The sequence below is a fragment of the Zymoseptoria tritici genome, chromosome 10 (genome assembly GCF_000219625.1).
Source record: "Zymoseptoria tritici IPO323 chromosome 10, whole genome shotgun sequence".
Classification (NCBI taxonomy): Eukaryota; Fungi; Ascomycota; class Dothideomycetes; order Mycosphaerellales; family Mycosphaerellaceae; genus Zymoseptoria; species Zymoseptoria tritici.
The window spans coordinates 1,237,983-1,254,347 of NC_018209.1; the positions used below are offsets into that span (position 1 = coordinate 1,237,983).

General features: G+C 51.3%; 3 protein-coding genes across 3 annotated transcripts; all 3 read left to right on the top strand.

Moving 5' to 3' along the window:
* Nucleotides 1-21: 21 nt before the first annotated feature.
* On the top strand, nt 22-1,561 carry MYCGRDRAFT_96354 (uncharacterized protein; the record flags this gene model as incomplete). Its single annotated transcript, XM_003848904.1, has 2 exons — nt 22-745; nt 1,026-1,561. 2 exons carry the CDS (start codon nt 22-24, stop codon nt 1,559-1,561), a joined length of 1,260 nt encoding a protein of 419 aa, XP_003848952.1.
* Nucleotides 1,562-8,774: 7,213 nt separating this feature from the next.
* On the top strand, nt 8,775-9,772 carry MYCGRDRAFT_96355 (uncharacterized protein; the record flags this gene model as incomplete). Its single annotated transcript, XM_003848905.1, has 2 exons — nt 8,775-9,011; nt 9,071-9,772. The coding sequence occupies 2 exons, from the start codon at nt 8,775-8,777 to the stop codon at nt 9,770-9,772; spliced, it is 939 nt and encodes a 312-aa protein (XP_003848953.1).
* A 3,580-nt stretch (nt 9,773-13,352) lies between these two features.
* MYCGRDRAFT_96356 (uncharacterized protein) lies at nt 13,353-13,898 on the top strand (the record flags this gene model as incomplete). Its single annotated transcript, XM_003848906.1, has 1 exon — nt 13,353-13,898. One exon carries the CDS (start codon nt 13,353-13,355, stop codon nt 13,896-13,898), a length of 546 nt encoding a protein of 181 aa, XP_003848954.1.
* Between the last annotated feature and the right edge of the window lie 2,467 nt (nt 13,899-16,365).

A 16,365-nucleotide genomic window follows, 5' to 3' on the forward strand; every position in this document is an offset into this window, starting at 1 on the left:
ACGAAATCATCATCACCCAGCATGGGCTTCACAATCGACGCGGAGAAGGCACTTTGGGATGATGCAACGTACGCGGACGTGCTGGTGCGGTGCCAGGGCAAGGAATGGCACTGTCACAGGGTTGTTCTCTGCCCTCAGTCGAAGTTCTTCGCCAAGAGCTGTCTTACATACACGAGCGGTGATGGGGTGCCCAACATCCAAAAGCCGATCGTCATCGACGACAAGCACTCGCCCGAACATGTCGAATTCTGCCTGAAGTTCATGTATGTGCATAGCAACTATTACTCGGCCAACGACGTAGCCAAGCAGGAGGGACTGGAAGACGATCGGCTCTTCGGAATCTCGAACCTTGCGTACGAGCTGGGAAGTCCCGAGCTCATGAAATGGTGCGCAACGTTTCTCGACGAGATCATCGGCGGCATCACGACGCATGAGGATAATGTTCAGATGATCAATGAAATACACAGCAAATGCATTGATCCTGCCTTTATCAAGGTGGCTGACGACTGGGAGCGGGATGACATCGAGGAGTTTCTGCAGGATGTCCACGCACGGGCATTGCTGTCAGAAGCATCAGTTACCAAGTACCTGGGTTCATTCGAGCGCAAGATGCGAAACTCGGAGACGCGGGCTTTGCTCTCGCAAGAATCAGTGGATACTTTCTTCGACACACTCAGACGCAGGACAGCGGCCATGGGCGGGCAAATGGCAGACGAGGTTAGTGGCAAGGGTGGAAAGAGGAAGCGTACGTAGGGGGGCGTGAAAACGCTAGCGCGCGGTCACATGCAAAGCGGTCCCGGCCTTCTTTTTGAGCCGCCGCAACAAACGAGCTCGAGTATTTCTTCACTCTACCGAGACAACATCCGAGTACAATCCTACCGCATTACAACTTCGCTCTCCGCTACTCAAACCACAACCGCGCCGCTATCATCGAGGCCATTACTCCGAGTCATAACCGCAAACTCGAACGACAGCACCTACCCAATCAACCAAACTCATCATGAGCGACACACTCGATATCTCAGCGATGTTCAACGACCCTACCTACGCCGACCTTATCATACACTTCGGCCCACACAATGCCCCGGGGACGATTCACTGCCACACCAACATCGTCTGCACGCAGTCCTCCTTCTTCCGCGCAGGCAGCATGCCCCGCAGGGCAATCGGTCCCACCACCGACCCGGTGGCCCGCCGAATCTACCCCACGATCTTCACCATACACCCATACTACGACGGCAGGGCGGTCCAGTGCGTGCTCCAGTCGCTCTATCATCCGCGGAGCACGACCAAGAAGTGGCTGCAGACTTGCTTGTGGTCCCAGCTCTTCCGCGTGTACGAGCTCGCCCGGCTTTTTGGGGTGAAACACCTGGTGGAGGCGACTAGCCTGGCGGTCAAGCAGGTGTTGGAGGAGATGAGGGAGGCGGAGGATGAAGAGCTTCACCACGCGCAAGCGATCATCGCCGCCACGCCGCGTTTGAGGGAGGTGTTTGAGGGCGCTCTCCGAGAACTCGAGATCGACGAGGTCATGCGATCTCTAGGCAGCTTCACCATTGAGTAGTGTGCTGCGGAGATGATTTGGAAAGATGGAGAGAGGTTTTGCTGTTTTGCGAGAGTGGTCTGTGCTCACTTTGTATGTGAATGTCAACAATGAGCCGCAGTTCTTTGTGCATTCGCTCCACATCGTTTTATTCCACTCCTTGTGAAGTCATCCTCCATTCATGCTCTCCGAATAATGAGCTCCGACGATGTCACTAATCTGCTGTATAGACATCTCAATGAGCATCATGTCGTAGAGGGTCAGCTCGTCAACGCACAAGCACTCCTGTCAACGCATCAGCAGAAAAACAGAAGCACCACAAGCATTCCTGTCAACACACCAGCACACCTGTCAACGCACCAGCACCTCTGGGTGGGAATGCTCTCTGAAAAACGACCTCCGACCATAGCACCATCGTGCTGTATAGGCGCTTGAATGAGTATCACGCTGTGGAGGCCAGTTCGTCCTCCGGTTATGAATGCTCTCCGAAAACTGACAGGAGCTTATAAATGTCGCTTGTATGGCCGGTCGAGGCGCTCTCCTGGTCGGCATTGCTCGTAGGAAGGACGCCAGTGTGAGGAGTTTCAGTCGTTGTTGCCGAGCGACCTGACTCATAAGCCCCGGGATCGACATTGCTCGTAAGATGGGACTCTAAGGTCGGAGTAATAAGTTCCGCCTTCTGCTCCGTCTCCGTCCACTCCGCCGCTTGCTCGGATAAAGGCTGGTAGACGACAGGCTGCGGTCCCTGGAAAGGCTGAGCTCCCTGGACAGGCTGAGCTCCCTGGACACCAGCAAGATCTTCAGCGTCACCAGCACTTGCGCCTTTACGAGATTCTGCAGCAGCCACGCATTGCAGACCGCTAACATCACTCGTATTGAAGCTAGAGCTAAGAAAGCCTCGAGTGCGTTGCGCCGTTTCCCAAACCATGTATCATCTGCTTGTTTCGCAAGAGCAAGACCATACCGTATGCAGGTGTCTTGCCAATAGAGAGACATTGTCCTCCTCTGGATCCTATCAAGCCGATCTTAGCCACCAAGGCCCTGCCATCGAAATGCCGAACGCAGCTCGAAGCATGAAACGTCTTCCTCGCACCGTTTGATCGCAATCGAGCTTCAACTTCCAGTTCTCAATCAACTCTCCATGACCTTCCATCAACTCTTCACGACGTTCCATCGATTCCCTACTACCTTTCCTGCCGACCGCAACATGCAGCCATCCAGCAGCTGAAAGCCCGCGTGAAAACTCTGGAAGACGAAGTCGGCCTCCGACCATGGCACCAACTTGCTGTATAGACATCCCAATCAGCATCATGTCGTGGAGGGTTAGTTCGTCCTTTGTTTGTGAATGCTCTCCGAGTAATGACTTTCGACAAAGCCGTCATCGTGCTGTATAGACATCTAAATGAGTATCATGCTGTGGAGGGCAGTTCGTCCTCTGGTTGTGAACGCTTTCCGAACAACGGGTTTCGACTATGCCACTATCGTGCTGTTTAGCCATACGAATGAGTGTTATGCTGCGGAACCCGTTTCCCTCGGAGTGTCCCAGATCGCATTCGCGCATGGGGCGCTTCCTCCGCAGCAGGGTCAAGGGCTAAGCAACATTATGCATGCTATGAGAGCATTCGGTGCGAACGAGGACAAGCTGTGGCAACTCGCCAGGGACACCGTCCATCTCAGAATGCTCTCCAAACAACGACTCTGGAGCAGGCCATCGTCGTGCTGGGTAAGCATCCGAATGAATTCCATGCTGGGGGAGCCATTGCTCCTTCTGTTAGTGAATGTTCTCTTGCCAGTGGGCTACAGCCAGACCATTGTTGCTATGTACAGGCCTTTGAGCGGGTGTATTGCGGCGGAGAAAGGAAGAGCCAAGTCGTCTCTCTGTCGTTGACACTCTCTTGCTATTGGCTACCTCCAGGCCACGCACGTATTCGCCAGTCGTACCAAGAAGGGCCGTGCTGCGAAAGAAAGCAATGTTGCTCGTATTCCTCCTCGCCAGTGTGGTGAACAATCAATCCTTGGATTGACCAATCTACCGGATTGGTCAATCTATTAATTAATCCTCGCTATTGCTTAGCATTGCAGGGGTACCAATCCACCAATCCTCATGTTGAGCATAGATTAACGGATTAATTAATTGATAGTGTTGTTAGATAGATTGGTGGATTAGTAGTAGATTAATAGATTGAATAATATGGCTTGGATTGAGGGATATAGTTGTATATATATCGACACCTCCGGCCGCAGATTCGAGCACGACGGCGCACATCTCTTACTTGCGCAATCGACTCGCACGGAAGCTGGAAACGACGAATCTGCTGTTAAACGGTCGGCTAATAAGAAGGCTGGAAACTCCTTCAGTTTTTATAACTCAGCCGCGTTCATGTTTATAGTAGTGTGCGCGGTTAAGGTGTTATTGGTAAGGCTCGTAGTAAGGCTCGTAGTAAGGCTCTTGGTGCGGCTCTTGGTGAGGCTCTTAGTAAGGCTCTTAGTGACCATGTTATCCGGCTATTGCGTCCACCAGCATGACTTCCGGCTTGAACTAAGCCTATAATATAGCACCTTCACGAGTCTAGCTTCGTAGTAAGGCTGAAGCGGCAATAGTGTCTTCTTTAAGGCGGTTGCGGCGGTCAGTAACTATAAGACCGGTCGCGCTGAACAGACACTCTAGCTTATTACTTATCGGCGGCGTTATAAGGATATCTAATGCTATGCGTGTTAATTAAGGCTATTCGAAGCGCTTCTTCTACTACTACGCGTAGGGGTCGTCGACATAGTAGTTAGAGTTGAGGCTTGTGTAAAGTGACTATTGCTTATCGAGTGTTGCTGCCGGTCGCCGCTCCTTAGCTCGTTCTTCTTTACTGCTGCCGGCTATAGCTGCGAAGTCGGACGGCTCTTAGTTAAGGACTCGGTTGTGTCGTCTACCGGTTGTGCGAGGTTGTAGTTGTAAGGCTAACTATAAGGGCGTGATCGTGTCGTCGTCGTCGTCGCGGTTGAAGATGTCTGGCTTCTTTAAATAGTTAGCCTACATGTCCTTTAATTCAGCTTCTGCGTTAGTAATCCACGCCGTTCTGCTGCTCTATTGCTTCCTTAACTAAGCTATGTTATAGCGCGGATAAAGGACGACCGCGGCGACGTAGACCGGCGTGTTGTCTGTAAGGGTGTAGTAGGCATCTAGCTTCTTCTACGCGAGGTTAATGTTAGCGCGGAAGTGTTGCTCTTAATTTAGCTCTGCCGCCTTAGGAAACTGTGCAATAACCTCTATAGCGTTGTCGACGTTATATATGCGTTTATTGTCCTCGAAGTAAGTAAGCAGCTTCTTAAGGACTAGCAACACAAGCTATATCTGACTATGTCGTCCAACCGTGCCTTGAAGTCGAAGAGTGGCTGCAGCTAAGGGCTTTAAGAGAGTGTAGTATTGCTGCAATACACGCTAGTCCTTATACGAGAGGCGGTTATTAAGAAGGGATGGACGCTGTCGCTTAGCCGGTCGCTAGTTCACAGGCTTGTAGCTGTTCTTGTAGTCGTAGGCATTCTGCGAGGTGTTAGTAGAAGTAGCGATATTTATTATGCGTTCATAAACCTCATAAGCGGTCCACTTATTAACCTCGAGCTGCACGAAGGCGTCCAGTGCCTCTCGGAGCTTAAGAGCGCGTTCAATCATAGCATACATACTGTTCTACCTTATGTCGTTGTTACGGATAAGACGGTAGATCCTTACCTTAATAACATAGTTAACATGCTCCGTCTAAAGCGAAGCGAGCAGCTCCTTACGCTAAGTCGACTGAAGGATGTAGGTAACGAGGTTGTGGAGTTTACTAACTAGTCCCTTGCGCCGCTACGTGAGGAGTTGTTTACGCTCTTCCTTGCTATCTCGGTCTAGCTCTAGCTCGAGCACGTTGTCGTCGCTAGTGTATCCGACCATAAGGGCCTTGGCTACGAGGTTAAGGATGTAGCCGACATAGCGCAGTCGTCGCTTAATAGCATCGAACTCGAACTCTGCTACGAGAGCGGCTATGCAAGTGTCGTTGTTAGCTGCGTTATCGCTGCAGAAGTAGCCGACAGAGCCGCGAGGAATCGAGAACTAGTAGATAATTAAACTAGTCGTTTTAGCAATGTTAACTCTACTATAAGTACTATAGTAAGTAGGCAGGCCGAGTACGAAGTTCCAGAGTTTACCGCTGTTGTCGATAAAGTGTGCGATAAGGCCAGCGAGCGTAATGCCGTTCTTTAACGTCTACATATCTATTAAGAAGTAAATGAGTCCAATCGCTGTAGCGAGCAGCTTAGTAATTACGCCGAGATAGCTGTCGTACGCCTTGTAGATCTAGCGACTTATAGTCGTGTAATCCGGTAGTAAGTTCTGAACGAGAGGGTTTAGGTTAATAAGCATTAAACGCTAGTGCTCGTTATCGACCTTGCGGAAGGGGATGTGGCAGAAGATAATCCACCGCAACAGATTGCTCTTAAATCGACCGGCATCAAACATAGCCGCGAAGCGACTAACGGTAATGTAGTTAGTCTCTTTAGGTAGACCGAAGAGATTAGTAACCTTCCGCTTCTTCGGTAAGGCTAAACATGCTACAGCAATCGGTCTATTACGATTAATCCTATGCGCCTCTTTTATATGTTTACTAGAGCTGCTCGTCTAAGAGCTAGTCTAGTATCTGTAAGGGATGCTCGAGCGTGCTTAATAGCACGTCCTGCAGAGCTAGTATTTAAGTTGTTTGTTGCCCTTAATCTTGTTCAGCCGATAGCCATACTTCCACACCTATAAGTCCTTATTAAGTAAGGAGACGGCGATAGTGTATCCCTTAAGCGAGTAGCGAGTAAGATTAAGGCCCTCGTAGCTACGGATCGGTACAGGAGCCGGTACTTCTACTGCAATACTATCGTAGTCGTTCGTGCGTTAGAACTCGGTAGGGATTAGCACTTCGGAGGCGGCGAGCGATGCGGTTAGAGCGCTCTCGAGGTCGGTGTCGTCGACGTTAGTAACATCGGTAATGCGCGAGGATAATAGGCGCCCTGTAAAGAAGGACATTATGATAGTATTAATAGTCGCGTAAAGGAATAAAGCTCGAGAATCAGAGTTTGACGGTGCGGCTTGGCATCTCTAGCGCTAGTATTGTTAACATGTTGCGGTGACTATTTAAATATGATCCTGATGTGCTAATATAACAAAAAGTAGTTTATTTGAAAGCGCGAGGTCTGCGCTTAAATGCAGACTAAAAATCATGTCGATGTAGTGAGTATTAAGAATGAAGTTGACATTACAGCTGTTCAGTTATTAAATAGAGGGAGATTCGTATAGCTTAAAGTCTAATCTTAGATCTTAAAACCTTCCTAGGATTCTAGACTCGATAACTCTACAACTACATGTCCGATAATACTTATTCTTTTTTTATAGCAAAGCGCCGATGCAGATCTCTGCGGTAAGCCCTCGTAGATAGCAATGTGCTAGTTTCTCGGTAGAGAAATCTAGTATTAAGAAGTATGTGATGTTAGATTAGAGCTAAGATGCGGCTCTGCGCTAGCATATGCGCGGAGTCCCCGCGTTTCGGCTGCTCCCCGACTAATAGAATTAATAGATTTATGAGGCTCCGCAATTAGGGTTTGAGCTTAGGTTTACAACTTCTTCGAATTAACCCTAACCTATACCTTTATAACAACACTACCCTTACCAACGCTAATAACACCCTTAAACTACTCGGATTAACCAATCCGGCCATGTTTGGATTAACCAATCCGTCAAAATCGCTCCGCCTGCGGCGAGCTGGCCTCCGGCAGTGCCTACAGCAGGCAGAAGTCCTTAATCCGGTCAATCCCTTAATCTATTGCCAATCTACTAATCCATTGCTAATCCACTAATCCACCGGATTAATCAATGTAATAGATTAATTGATTAATTAATTAATCTAAACGACTGGCATTGTGGATACTAATCAATTAATCCTTACTATGGTGGCAATTAATCAATCCACCCCCTTCGGGGATTGGTGGATTAATTGTTCACCACACTGCTCCTCGCGAATGCTCTCCGAACAGTGACATCCGACCAGGCCAACTTGGTGCTAGATCGACTGCGAACGAGTGCGACGCTGCAGAAGGAACAATGATCGTTCATCTCCCAGTTGTGGATGCTCTCTTGTCAAGTGGATACAGCCAAGCCATGAACATCTTGGTCGGGCGGAAGCAAAGAATGATGTTTGTACTCTCCTTTGCCAACCCTCCCTGAACGATGAGCTCCGGCCGAGCCTCCAACATGCTCGATAGTCGTCTGAATGGGTGTGGTGCTGGAGAGGGAAGAAGTGCCATGTCGGCATTCTTGAGGTGTCTGCTCTCTGAATGATCGAGCCTGACCATTCTACGTAGCTGCTGGCCAGGTGTACAGACATGAAGAGTGTTGCGGAAGCAAGACACGTTATGTCATCCCCTCCTTCATTGAAACTCCCCGAGTAACGGGCCAGGTCTCGGTCTTGGAACTGCTCGTCAGTCTCATGTAGAAGGAGAATGCTGCGGACGCAAGATATCTCTCCTGTCATCTCCTTCGTAGATGTTCTCCGAACGACAAGCCCGGACCAGATCGCTCAAATGTCGACAGACAGGCCAGCGACGACTATAGTATGGAGAAAGAAGAGGCAAATTGACTCTCGAAATCGACAGTTTGTCTTGAACAACGAGTCGAGGCCAAGCTATGGAAATGCTGGACGTTCGTACAAACAAGAAGATTGCTACGGAAGCAAGACGTTTTGTTCCAACTCATTCCTCAGTATAGCGTCTCGGTCAAAGACTTGGTACACGCATACGCCTGGATTGATAGTCGAATATGCAATGGTGCTGCTGTGACGAGAGGAAAAACCAAGCGTTTGTAGGCTGACGAAAGGAGAAGACAAGAAGCTTCAAGCTATACGAGTCTGACCTCTCGAAGCACTTAGATCGCTGCAGTGCAGGTCATATTGATGTTTGCTCAGAGCCCGAAGACAGTGTGCTTGCGACACATTGTGATTTCCATGGGGATAAAGACTCTTCCATTTGGTTCTCGTACCCATGTGAACAGGGCATGTCTTGGTCTAGAATCTCAGACTCTCTTCTTCGATGAACGATCTTGCTGAAGCAAAGAAGTCCAGCAATCGCAGGCTTATCTGTGATCTGCCACGCTCAGATTAAAATTCGCAGATTTGTGCTCCTCTCCATATCCATATTGGATCTGCGAACTGGACATTCTCACTTCATCGTCATGGCCTTCACTGGACAGCCGTCAAACGCGAAACAAGGATCGTCGACTTACCCCTGTCCCCAAAGTACCACATCCGGAGCACAACTTCGCGCTCCCAATCCAGCGCTTTGGGGATGTGATGACTATGCCGATGTCACGATCAAGTGTATCGACCGCGATATCAAATGCCACAAAATCATCTTGTCCACGAACTCAGAATACTTCCGGAAGTCTCTCCAGTTTGGATTGAAGCTCAAGGTCAGCATATTTCTCTCCTATGGCGGATGAAGAGTTGAAATGCTGATATCTTTCCACAGGTGCCAGAGAACAACAACATCATCGAGCTCACCGACGACGATCCAGACGCCGTTGAGACGGTGCTCAAGTACATCTATACCTGCGCATACGACCACGACCATCCCCGCAAACAAGACACTTCGTACCACGTCGGAGTAATCATGGTAGCAGGCAAATACCTGTTGCCCACCCTCCAAGCAGAAGCGTCCATCGCTCTCGTGAGCCTTCTACCGAATGTCCAAGACGAAGCGTCGATCATGTACGTCGTCGATGCTGCAACCAATGGTCCAGAAGGAGACGAGCTCGCCGAGAATCTGGCTACTGCACTAGAGTCAGACATGCTGGAGGGTTTCGTCAGCTCCACTTGGTTTCGTCTGCTGACCGATGAGATCGGGCCTCTTCGACGGAAGACGTTCGACCTGTTCCGCTTCGCGTTGTCCATGAAGAGAACGCGGAAGGTGGTCCGCTGCCCATGTGGTCGCTACAGTGTGATCGTCAGACCTGAGGTACGGTTGGCCAAGCACATCCCGGCCGATTTCGACTGCTGTCGAGCGTGTGGAGCCAAGATCGGGAACGACCGCGGGACAATGAAGCTGGACTTTGTTTCGGCACACAAGTATCTTCTGGTTGCGGACAAGTACGAGCCAGACCGGTGTGGAAGTGAAGGTCCTGGTGCCAATAGGTTAAGAAGACCGGGGATTCACGCTGGGCACTTGTTCTGAACTATGAAGACGTCAGGAATACGGCTGAACGTGTGCCTCTAGCACTTGCAAGCAGCTCGTCAAGTTTGCGAAGGGGAAGCGTGGCCGCATGCTCATTTCCAGTGGGTGATTTGATTGCATCCGCGATAGACTCAACAGGACGCGAATGGCAGGACTGTTGTGAAGCCCATATAGTTGTCCAGGTGCATGTACGCCATCTTTGCACGTCCTATCAGGACTCGTTTCTTTATTCCAGTTGTGATCTCTTCCTGTTCCGTCGTTCCGTGCGTCTTGGTCGCTGTTCTTTCGTTGTTGCTCGTCTGCCACTCATCGCCCTTTGTCTCTGGTGCTTTTTCCCAATTGATTCGATGTACCTTCCTGTGTTCATTGTCCATCCTTTATCCGTCAACCTCGACTTCTCTTCACGTTCAATTGCAAGTTCTATGGAAGTATGGTCTTGGATCGCGCCATGCTTCGCCCTTGTCGTCCGCTCTGAGCGCCACGCTCAAAAAACATGAAGAGGCATGGTTGCATGGACTCATGGTAAACGGTGGCATGGTATCCTCGGCTACCGAGTGGTCATCGTCGCTCGTCTTTTACGCCACTGCGCGGATGCTCGCCTTTTGGTCCACCACGATGCCTCCTGGACCTTCTCCATCCAGCATATCCACGCCCAGGGCTCGAAGCATCTTTCACGCGTTGTCCAGCAGGTCTTTCTCATCGGATGTGTCTTTCAAGGCTGCACCCGCGCAGCGCGAGAGTCGGCGACGAATCCGTCGCGAGATGGTCGCCTTCAATCATGCAGCCCTTGGAGTCCCGTATGCGCTATGGTAACGGCTTTGGCCCAGCTTGCGTCGCCGAGCAGGGGGGAGAGTGGCTTGAAGGCCGACAGCTAGCAAGTCAGTCGATGGTCAAAATTGGATGAGAGATGAAGCAAGAAGGGCTCTTCGATTTGTGGTGAACAACGACGCGCCGTCGTCGGTCCTTCTTGTGGTAGTGAGACGTTAGCCCTGAATGTTCTTGATCGTCGCGTAGACGGTGAAGCAAAGCTGCGCAAAGATGTATACCGAGCAACTGACCTCGTCGAAGAAGCTTGGAGGGCGTGTTAGAGAGCCTGCGCGAGCGACTAGGAGCCTGTATCGCGAGTTCATTGCCTCTGACCTAGGGCTCGATGGAACAGAAGGCGAAGACATCAACCTCGGCGCGTTATTCTGGAGTTTCACGCTCTTCCATCGACCAGGAGCGCCTCCTATTCCCGGCTGTTCGTTGTTATTTTGCCGCGGGCTTCTTTACGCAAGGCGCAAAAGAGCTTCTTCGCGTCCTCCTTGTCGAGATCTTGAGAGCGTGGCTCTATCTTTCTTGTCTCCAGAGAGTACCATCGATCCGGGTTGTTTTCTGCGTTGCGGTGTCGTTCTCAGGGCTGTTGGAGGGAGGGAAGGTACGTTGCCGACCAGGAGGAAAGTACGTTCGCGAGCTGAAGTGAACGTCGTCAGACTTGAGGTATACCCAGATGAGCAGGCATCGCAAATCTCTCTTCACGGATGGCTAGAGATGAGCTGTCAGAGATGCCACGTCCATAGACATATACAGGTAGCGAGCAGTGTTGAGTATACCATCGATGTTTGCGCTGGAAGCTGACAACCTAGAGTAGAGATCTCACGGGACAGACAGCGCGGCAAGGACTTCGATCACGTACAAATTGGATGCTGTTACCGGCCATTCTGTGAACACGGCGCGCGTTTTTCAATTCCTAAGCATCTATTCCAACTGACCCGAGTCATCCAGTCGCTCCAAGAGCACACTCGCCACCAGCAAGATCACGGCAGCGCCGATTAGATAACTTGAATGACCTTTCTTTTGAACCTTCCCCCATGTTGCATGACTCAAGAGTCGCGCCGTTCGAACTAATACCGTCGATAATCCAACGAACGATCCGTGCAATGTGTCATTCTTGCTCTTCCTGTCAACCTCCACCTGTTCCTTAAGCAACCCTCGACTGCCCAGATATCCTAACTAGAACGCAGCACCTTGCTGGCACGCTCTACGGTATCAGTGTATTCTTTCGGTCCGCGAACGAGCTCGTTGTTGCTGAAACCGGTCGAAGTCGGGCGTTCTTTCCGCTTCATGGTGCTTCGCTGAGGGGAATGAAAACTTCGGTTGATCGGAGTGCAGGTCTGTGGCAAGACTGAAGAGGTAGGCGTAGGCACAAAGCTCGGGCTGGTAACGAATCGTTCTTTAATACAGAGTCCGCAGTGTGGGGGCAATTACTTCGACGTGTTATCCTGCGACAAGCGCGAGGTCCAGACAATCGTTGAAGCGGTTTTCAGGGCTTCGATCAAGCTGCTGAGGCTTGATCGCTCGTCGAAGGGTCAACGAGGGCATGAGTATTAGATAGCTCGAGTCGAGGGAGTCGAAGAAGAACAGCATCCAACAGGAGGTGTTGTTGCAGTCGCCAGCCAGTCGTTCGTTCCAAAGTGCTTGACTGGTCAGCACCGAGAAATTTGAGTCCGCTGCTCTGGCTAGATACCAAGGACTTGACGTATCACATTTTGAACAAGCAGCCATCAAATTCTTTGCAAAACCCTCGAGAGGTCGGCATCGCAACGTTGACAGCCGTTTCTTCCTTCCGCGAAGACGAAGTAATGAGTAGTATGGATGCGAGCTTATTGTCTCAATATTTGCGCTTCCGTGGGAAGAATCAGACAGTCGATTGAAACGCCCTTCATTACACACCCTTCCTGCCAGAGTACCCTAGAGATCTCAATGCAATGTTGTGTTCGATCCTTCGTCTCACGAATGCAACGTGCTGTAGCAAAGAACAAAGTCGAGACCGTCGGCACAGCGGTCTCTGTTCCTGTACAACGGAGAGCGCAACGGAGAGGCTCGACAACTCCCAAACTTCAAAGCATTGTCACGAACGACATCCAAGCTCCAAGATGGAGAGGCACTGTAGCAGAACGAAGACAAGACTGTTGGCATCGGGTCCATAGTCTCGAACACAAGGGATCGTGGCGAAGAGCCTCGAGAGCCTTCCATGTAGCATTTCAAACGATGTTTCCGCTTCACGATGGAGACATACCGTAGCAGGAAGCAGACTAGACTGCTAGAACAGAGCTTTACACCGCTATGGGAGGAGATTGTACCGAAGAGCCTCGAAAACGCAAAATATAGCGCTGTAGACGATGTGTTCGCTCCACGATGGAGACATACTGTAACAGAAAGCAGACGAGAACGTTGGCACAGGGGTTGCCACTCCTGTAGGAAGGAACGACCGTCTTACCTCCTCGAGAGGTCTCTTCACCCTCTCAGGACGGGATGTTCTTCACTCGTTGAGAATGGAATGCTCTTCGCCCGTTGAGGAGGACGGAAAGCTCTTCACTCTGTGCTCAATCCCAAAGCTTTTACCCCTGAATCCCGCCTCAAACGCGCACAGCTTCGCGGCGGCGAATATCGACTTCTCCCCACGACAACAACATCACCATCGAGGTAAGATCTCTCCATCCTCCCCATCGCTCTCTCATCAACTAACATCCACCATAGCATTCGTTCCATTCACAACCCTTTAAATACCAACAACAATCTCGAGACCTCCGCCGCCAAAATGTGCGACACCATCAGCATCCCGCCCTTCTTCGCCAACCGCCAGTACTGCGACCTCATCATTCGCTACGGCCCAACCGGCGGACGCATCGAACTCCCCGCCCACAAACTCATCGTCTGCCCGCAGAGCAAGATTCTCGAGACCGCCTGCAACGAGATCTGGAACCCGCGATACAGCGACATCCTCTTCCAGCAGGGCACCAAGACCGTCTTCTGCCTGCACCCGCGCCACAACCCCAAGGCCATCGAAGCGGTCTTCGAGACCTTCTACCACTTGCAGCACGACACCAACGAGTGGCTGAAAGACCAGGCGTGGAGCGACGTCGTCCACATGCATGAGATTGCGAGGCTCTTCGGCGCTCCGACGCTCGTCCATGCCACCAAGGTCGCTCTCGTGCAGATGATGAAGAAGATGACGGAGGAGAACGATCCGGAGTTGGGGTTTGCTACGGCCATTATTGCCGGCTACCCGAGTTTGAGGGAGGGTCTCCAGGACATCGAGCTCGACGAAGCCATGCACTTGCTCGGCGGTATGACGATTGAATAGGGAGTTTGGGAGAGAGATTTGGGGAGGGATCGGGCGGAGAGACTGGAGTTCGAGGCGTTTTCGGATTTTTATAGCTTCGAAAACAAAGGAGTTGCGCCAGATTCACTTACTTTGTCCAACACGTGCGTCTCTCGAGTAACTCCTAATCACAGCACGTGCGTCTCGAGTATCTATATAAAATAGCACGTGCGGATCCCCCTCCGAGTACATACTAGAGTAGAGATCCTATGTCTCCCTTGAACATCAAGACCGATTGGGCTATTTGACGGGCATGCAAGTTATCGATTGAGCAAGCTGCGAAAGAGAGGCACAAAGGCAGAGGAGACAGATGGAGTGGCAGCAGGACTCATCGTCTCCAGGAAATCGAGCTCAGCCATCCTATTCGCCGAGGTGGTAAGTCCACGAACCTAGCGTGCATTCGTGAGAGCGAGATGGACATAAAGTGTCGAACGAGGAAGTCGGGAGGCAGTGTATTGTGGCATCTCCACGAAATGGCACTCGACCATGCTACGCGTTGAGTCGGCCAGTACATGGAGTCAACGAGCGTTGGTGAGAGCGAGAGAGTGACAGATAAGTTGGGAGAGCGAGATCAGTGGCAGCATGGCCTAGTATCCCCGAAGACTAGAGCTCGACCATGATATGCGTTCGATTGGCGCGTCAACAACTGCAGTGTAGGTCGAGGAGAGCGAGAGACGGCAGGTCGAGATGATATGGAGAGTCAGGGGGCAGTCCAGCCTGGCATCTCTGTGGGAAGGGCCTCGACCATGCTGTTTGTTGGCTCAGCGAGTGGATGATGCCGGGGTACGACGGTGAAAGCGACGACTGGGCGGACGACTTGAAAGAGAGAATTGAGCAGGCAGTACAGCATAGACCCTCTGGGGCACATAGATTGACAATGCCATGCTTTGATTCAGGGGATCCATAAAGGTAGTGTGGGTTAGTGAGAGCGATGAGCAGACAGTAGCGGATTTGGAAGTCGAGGCGACGTTACAGCATTGCATTTCCGGGAAACAAATCTTGGCTGTACAATGCTTCGACTCAGCGACTCCATGAAGCCAGTGTGCGTTAGAGAGGGCGAGGAGCCGGCAGAGGAGAGGGTAGGCCATACAGCGCAGCATCTCCGTGGAACAGAGATTGACCATGCCATGCGTTGAATCGGCGGTACCATTGACACGGCTGGAATGAGCGGGAACAATGGCTGTAACATCCCCGGCGAAGGCAGACCGACCATGCTGTGTGTTGGACCGCGGACATGACGAATCGAGCGTGCATCCATGAGAGCGAATGAACAGGAGTCTCCAGTGAAGGGCGTTCGACCATGCCATGCGTTGATTGAGCGAGTGTATGCTCGCGCCGTGAGTGGACCGGGGCGACCAGCCGGTTGTCTTGAGGGACCAGGCCATCTGTTGGGGAAAGAAGTCCAAGACGACAGCATTTGTTGACGAGAGCAGATAGCTGAAGACCTCTGGAAGGCAAACCACGGCCAAGCCATGCATCGTCGAGGTGAGGCTACGATTCGGCGAGGTGTTCAAGCGAGGACGGAGACCGAAAGAGAAGGGTTGCTCTGACAGCCTGGTATAATTCAGACCGTGTGTCTGCCCGACAAGACGACGAAAAGACACAGTTCCAAGAACTAAGAAGGTAGTCCAGTAGAGCTGCGATGACAGAAAGTACCGTGAGCCAGATAATTTGAGCTCTTCCAAGCCATGAGTATACTCCGCAAGCATCTCTGAATGACTGAATATCCAGTGCGGCAAAAGCCTCCAAGGCCTTCAGTCTCGCATAACCCAGGCCAGGCACGAGTCGCCCGGCTACCAGGTAGCGCAGCCATTCGAATAACCCGACGTTGAGCCAGAGCCGGTTGGATTATCCACAATGTTATGAACCATCAGATGACCAGCCTCCACATCGAGCGCTGCACCAAAGAAGGCCGAAAACGGTCGGATTGAGGTCGTGGAAGCGCCGTAAGCGTATGCTGTCCATGGCTTTGTATTCCGTCCAAGACCAAGAAAGCAGCCGGAACGATTTTTCATTGTCGTTGTCTTTGTTTCCGCCACAGCCAGCGTATCGTCCACATCTTGAAAGCTCCGCGTGCCTTGCGATCACCAGTCACATTGGCGGAAGTGCGCAGTGGCGAGCCAAGTCGTGGTTGTACGGATGCGCTGAAGAGCTCGATTTCGGCTGGCGAGGCGACAAGGAGGTCGAGGATGTCTGCGGCGCTGGGAATGGAGGATCGTCCCTCTTGAGACTTCCACTGCATGAGAGTTGCCAGTTCAAGGCGAGGTGTGCAGGCAATGGAGGTACGAACGACGTATCTGAGCTCGTGAGCATGAAGACATGCTTCTGGGCGATGCGGCTCGGCGAGAGATCGAGGACGAAGGGATGGTAAAGAGCCTGTTGGTGTCAGTGGTAAGGCTGTCGTTCGAGTTGACATTGCGAGACTTTCTGCTCAAGACTGCGAGGGTGA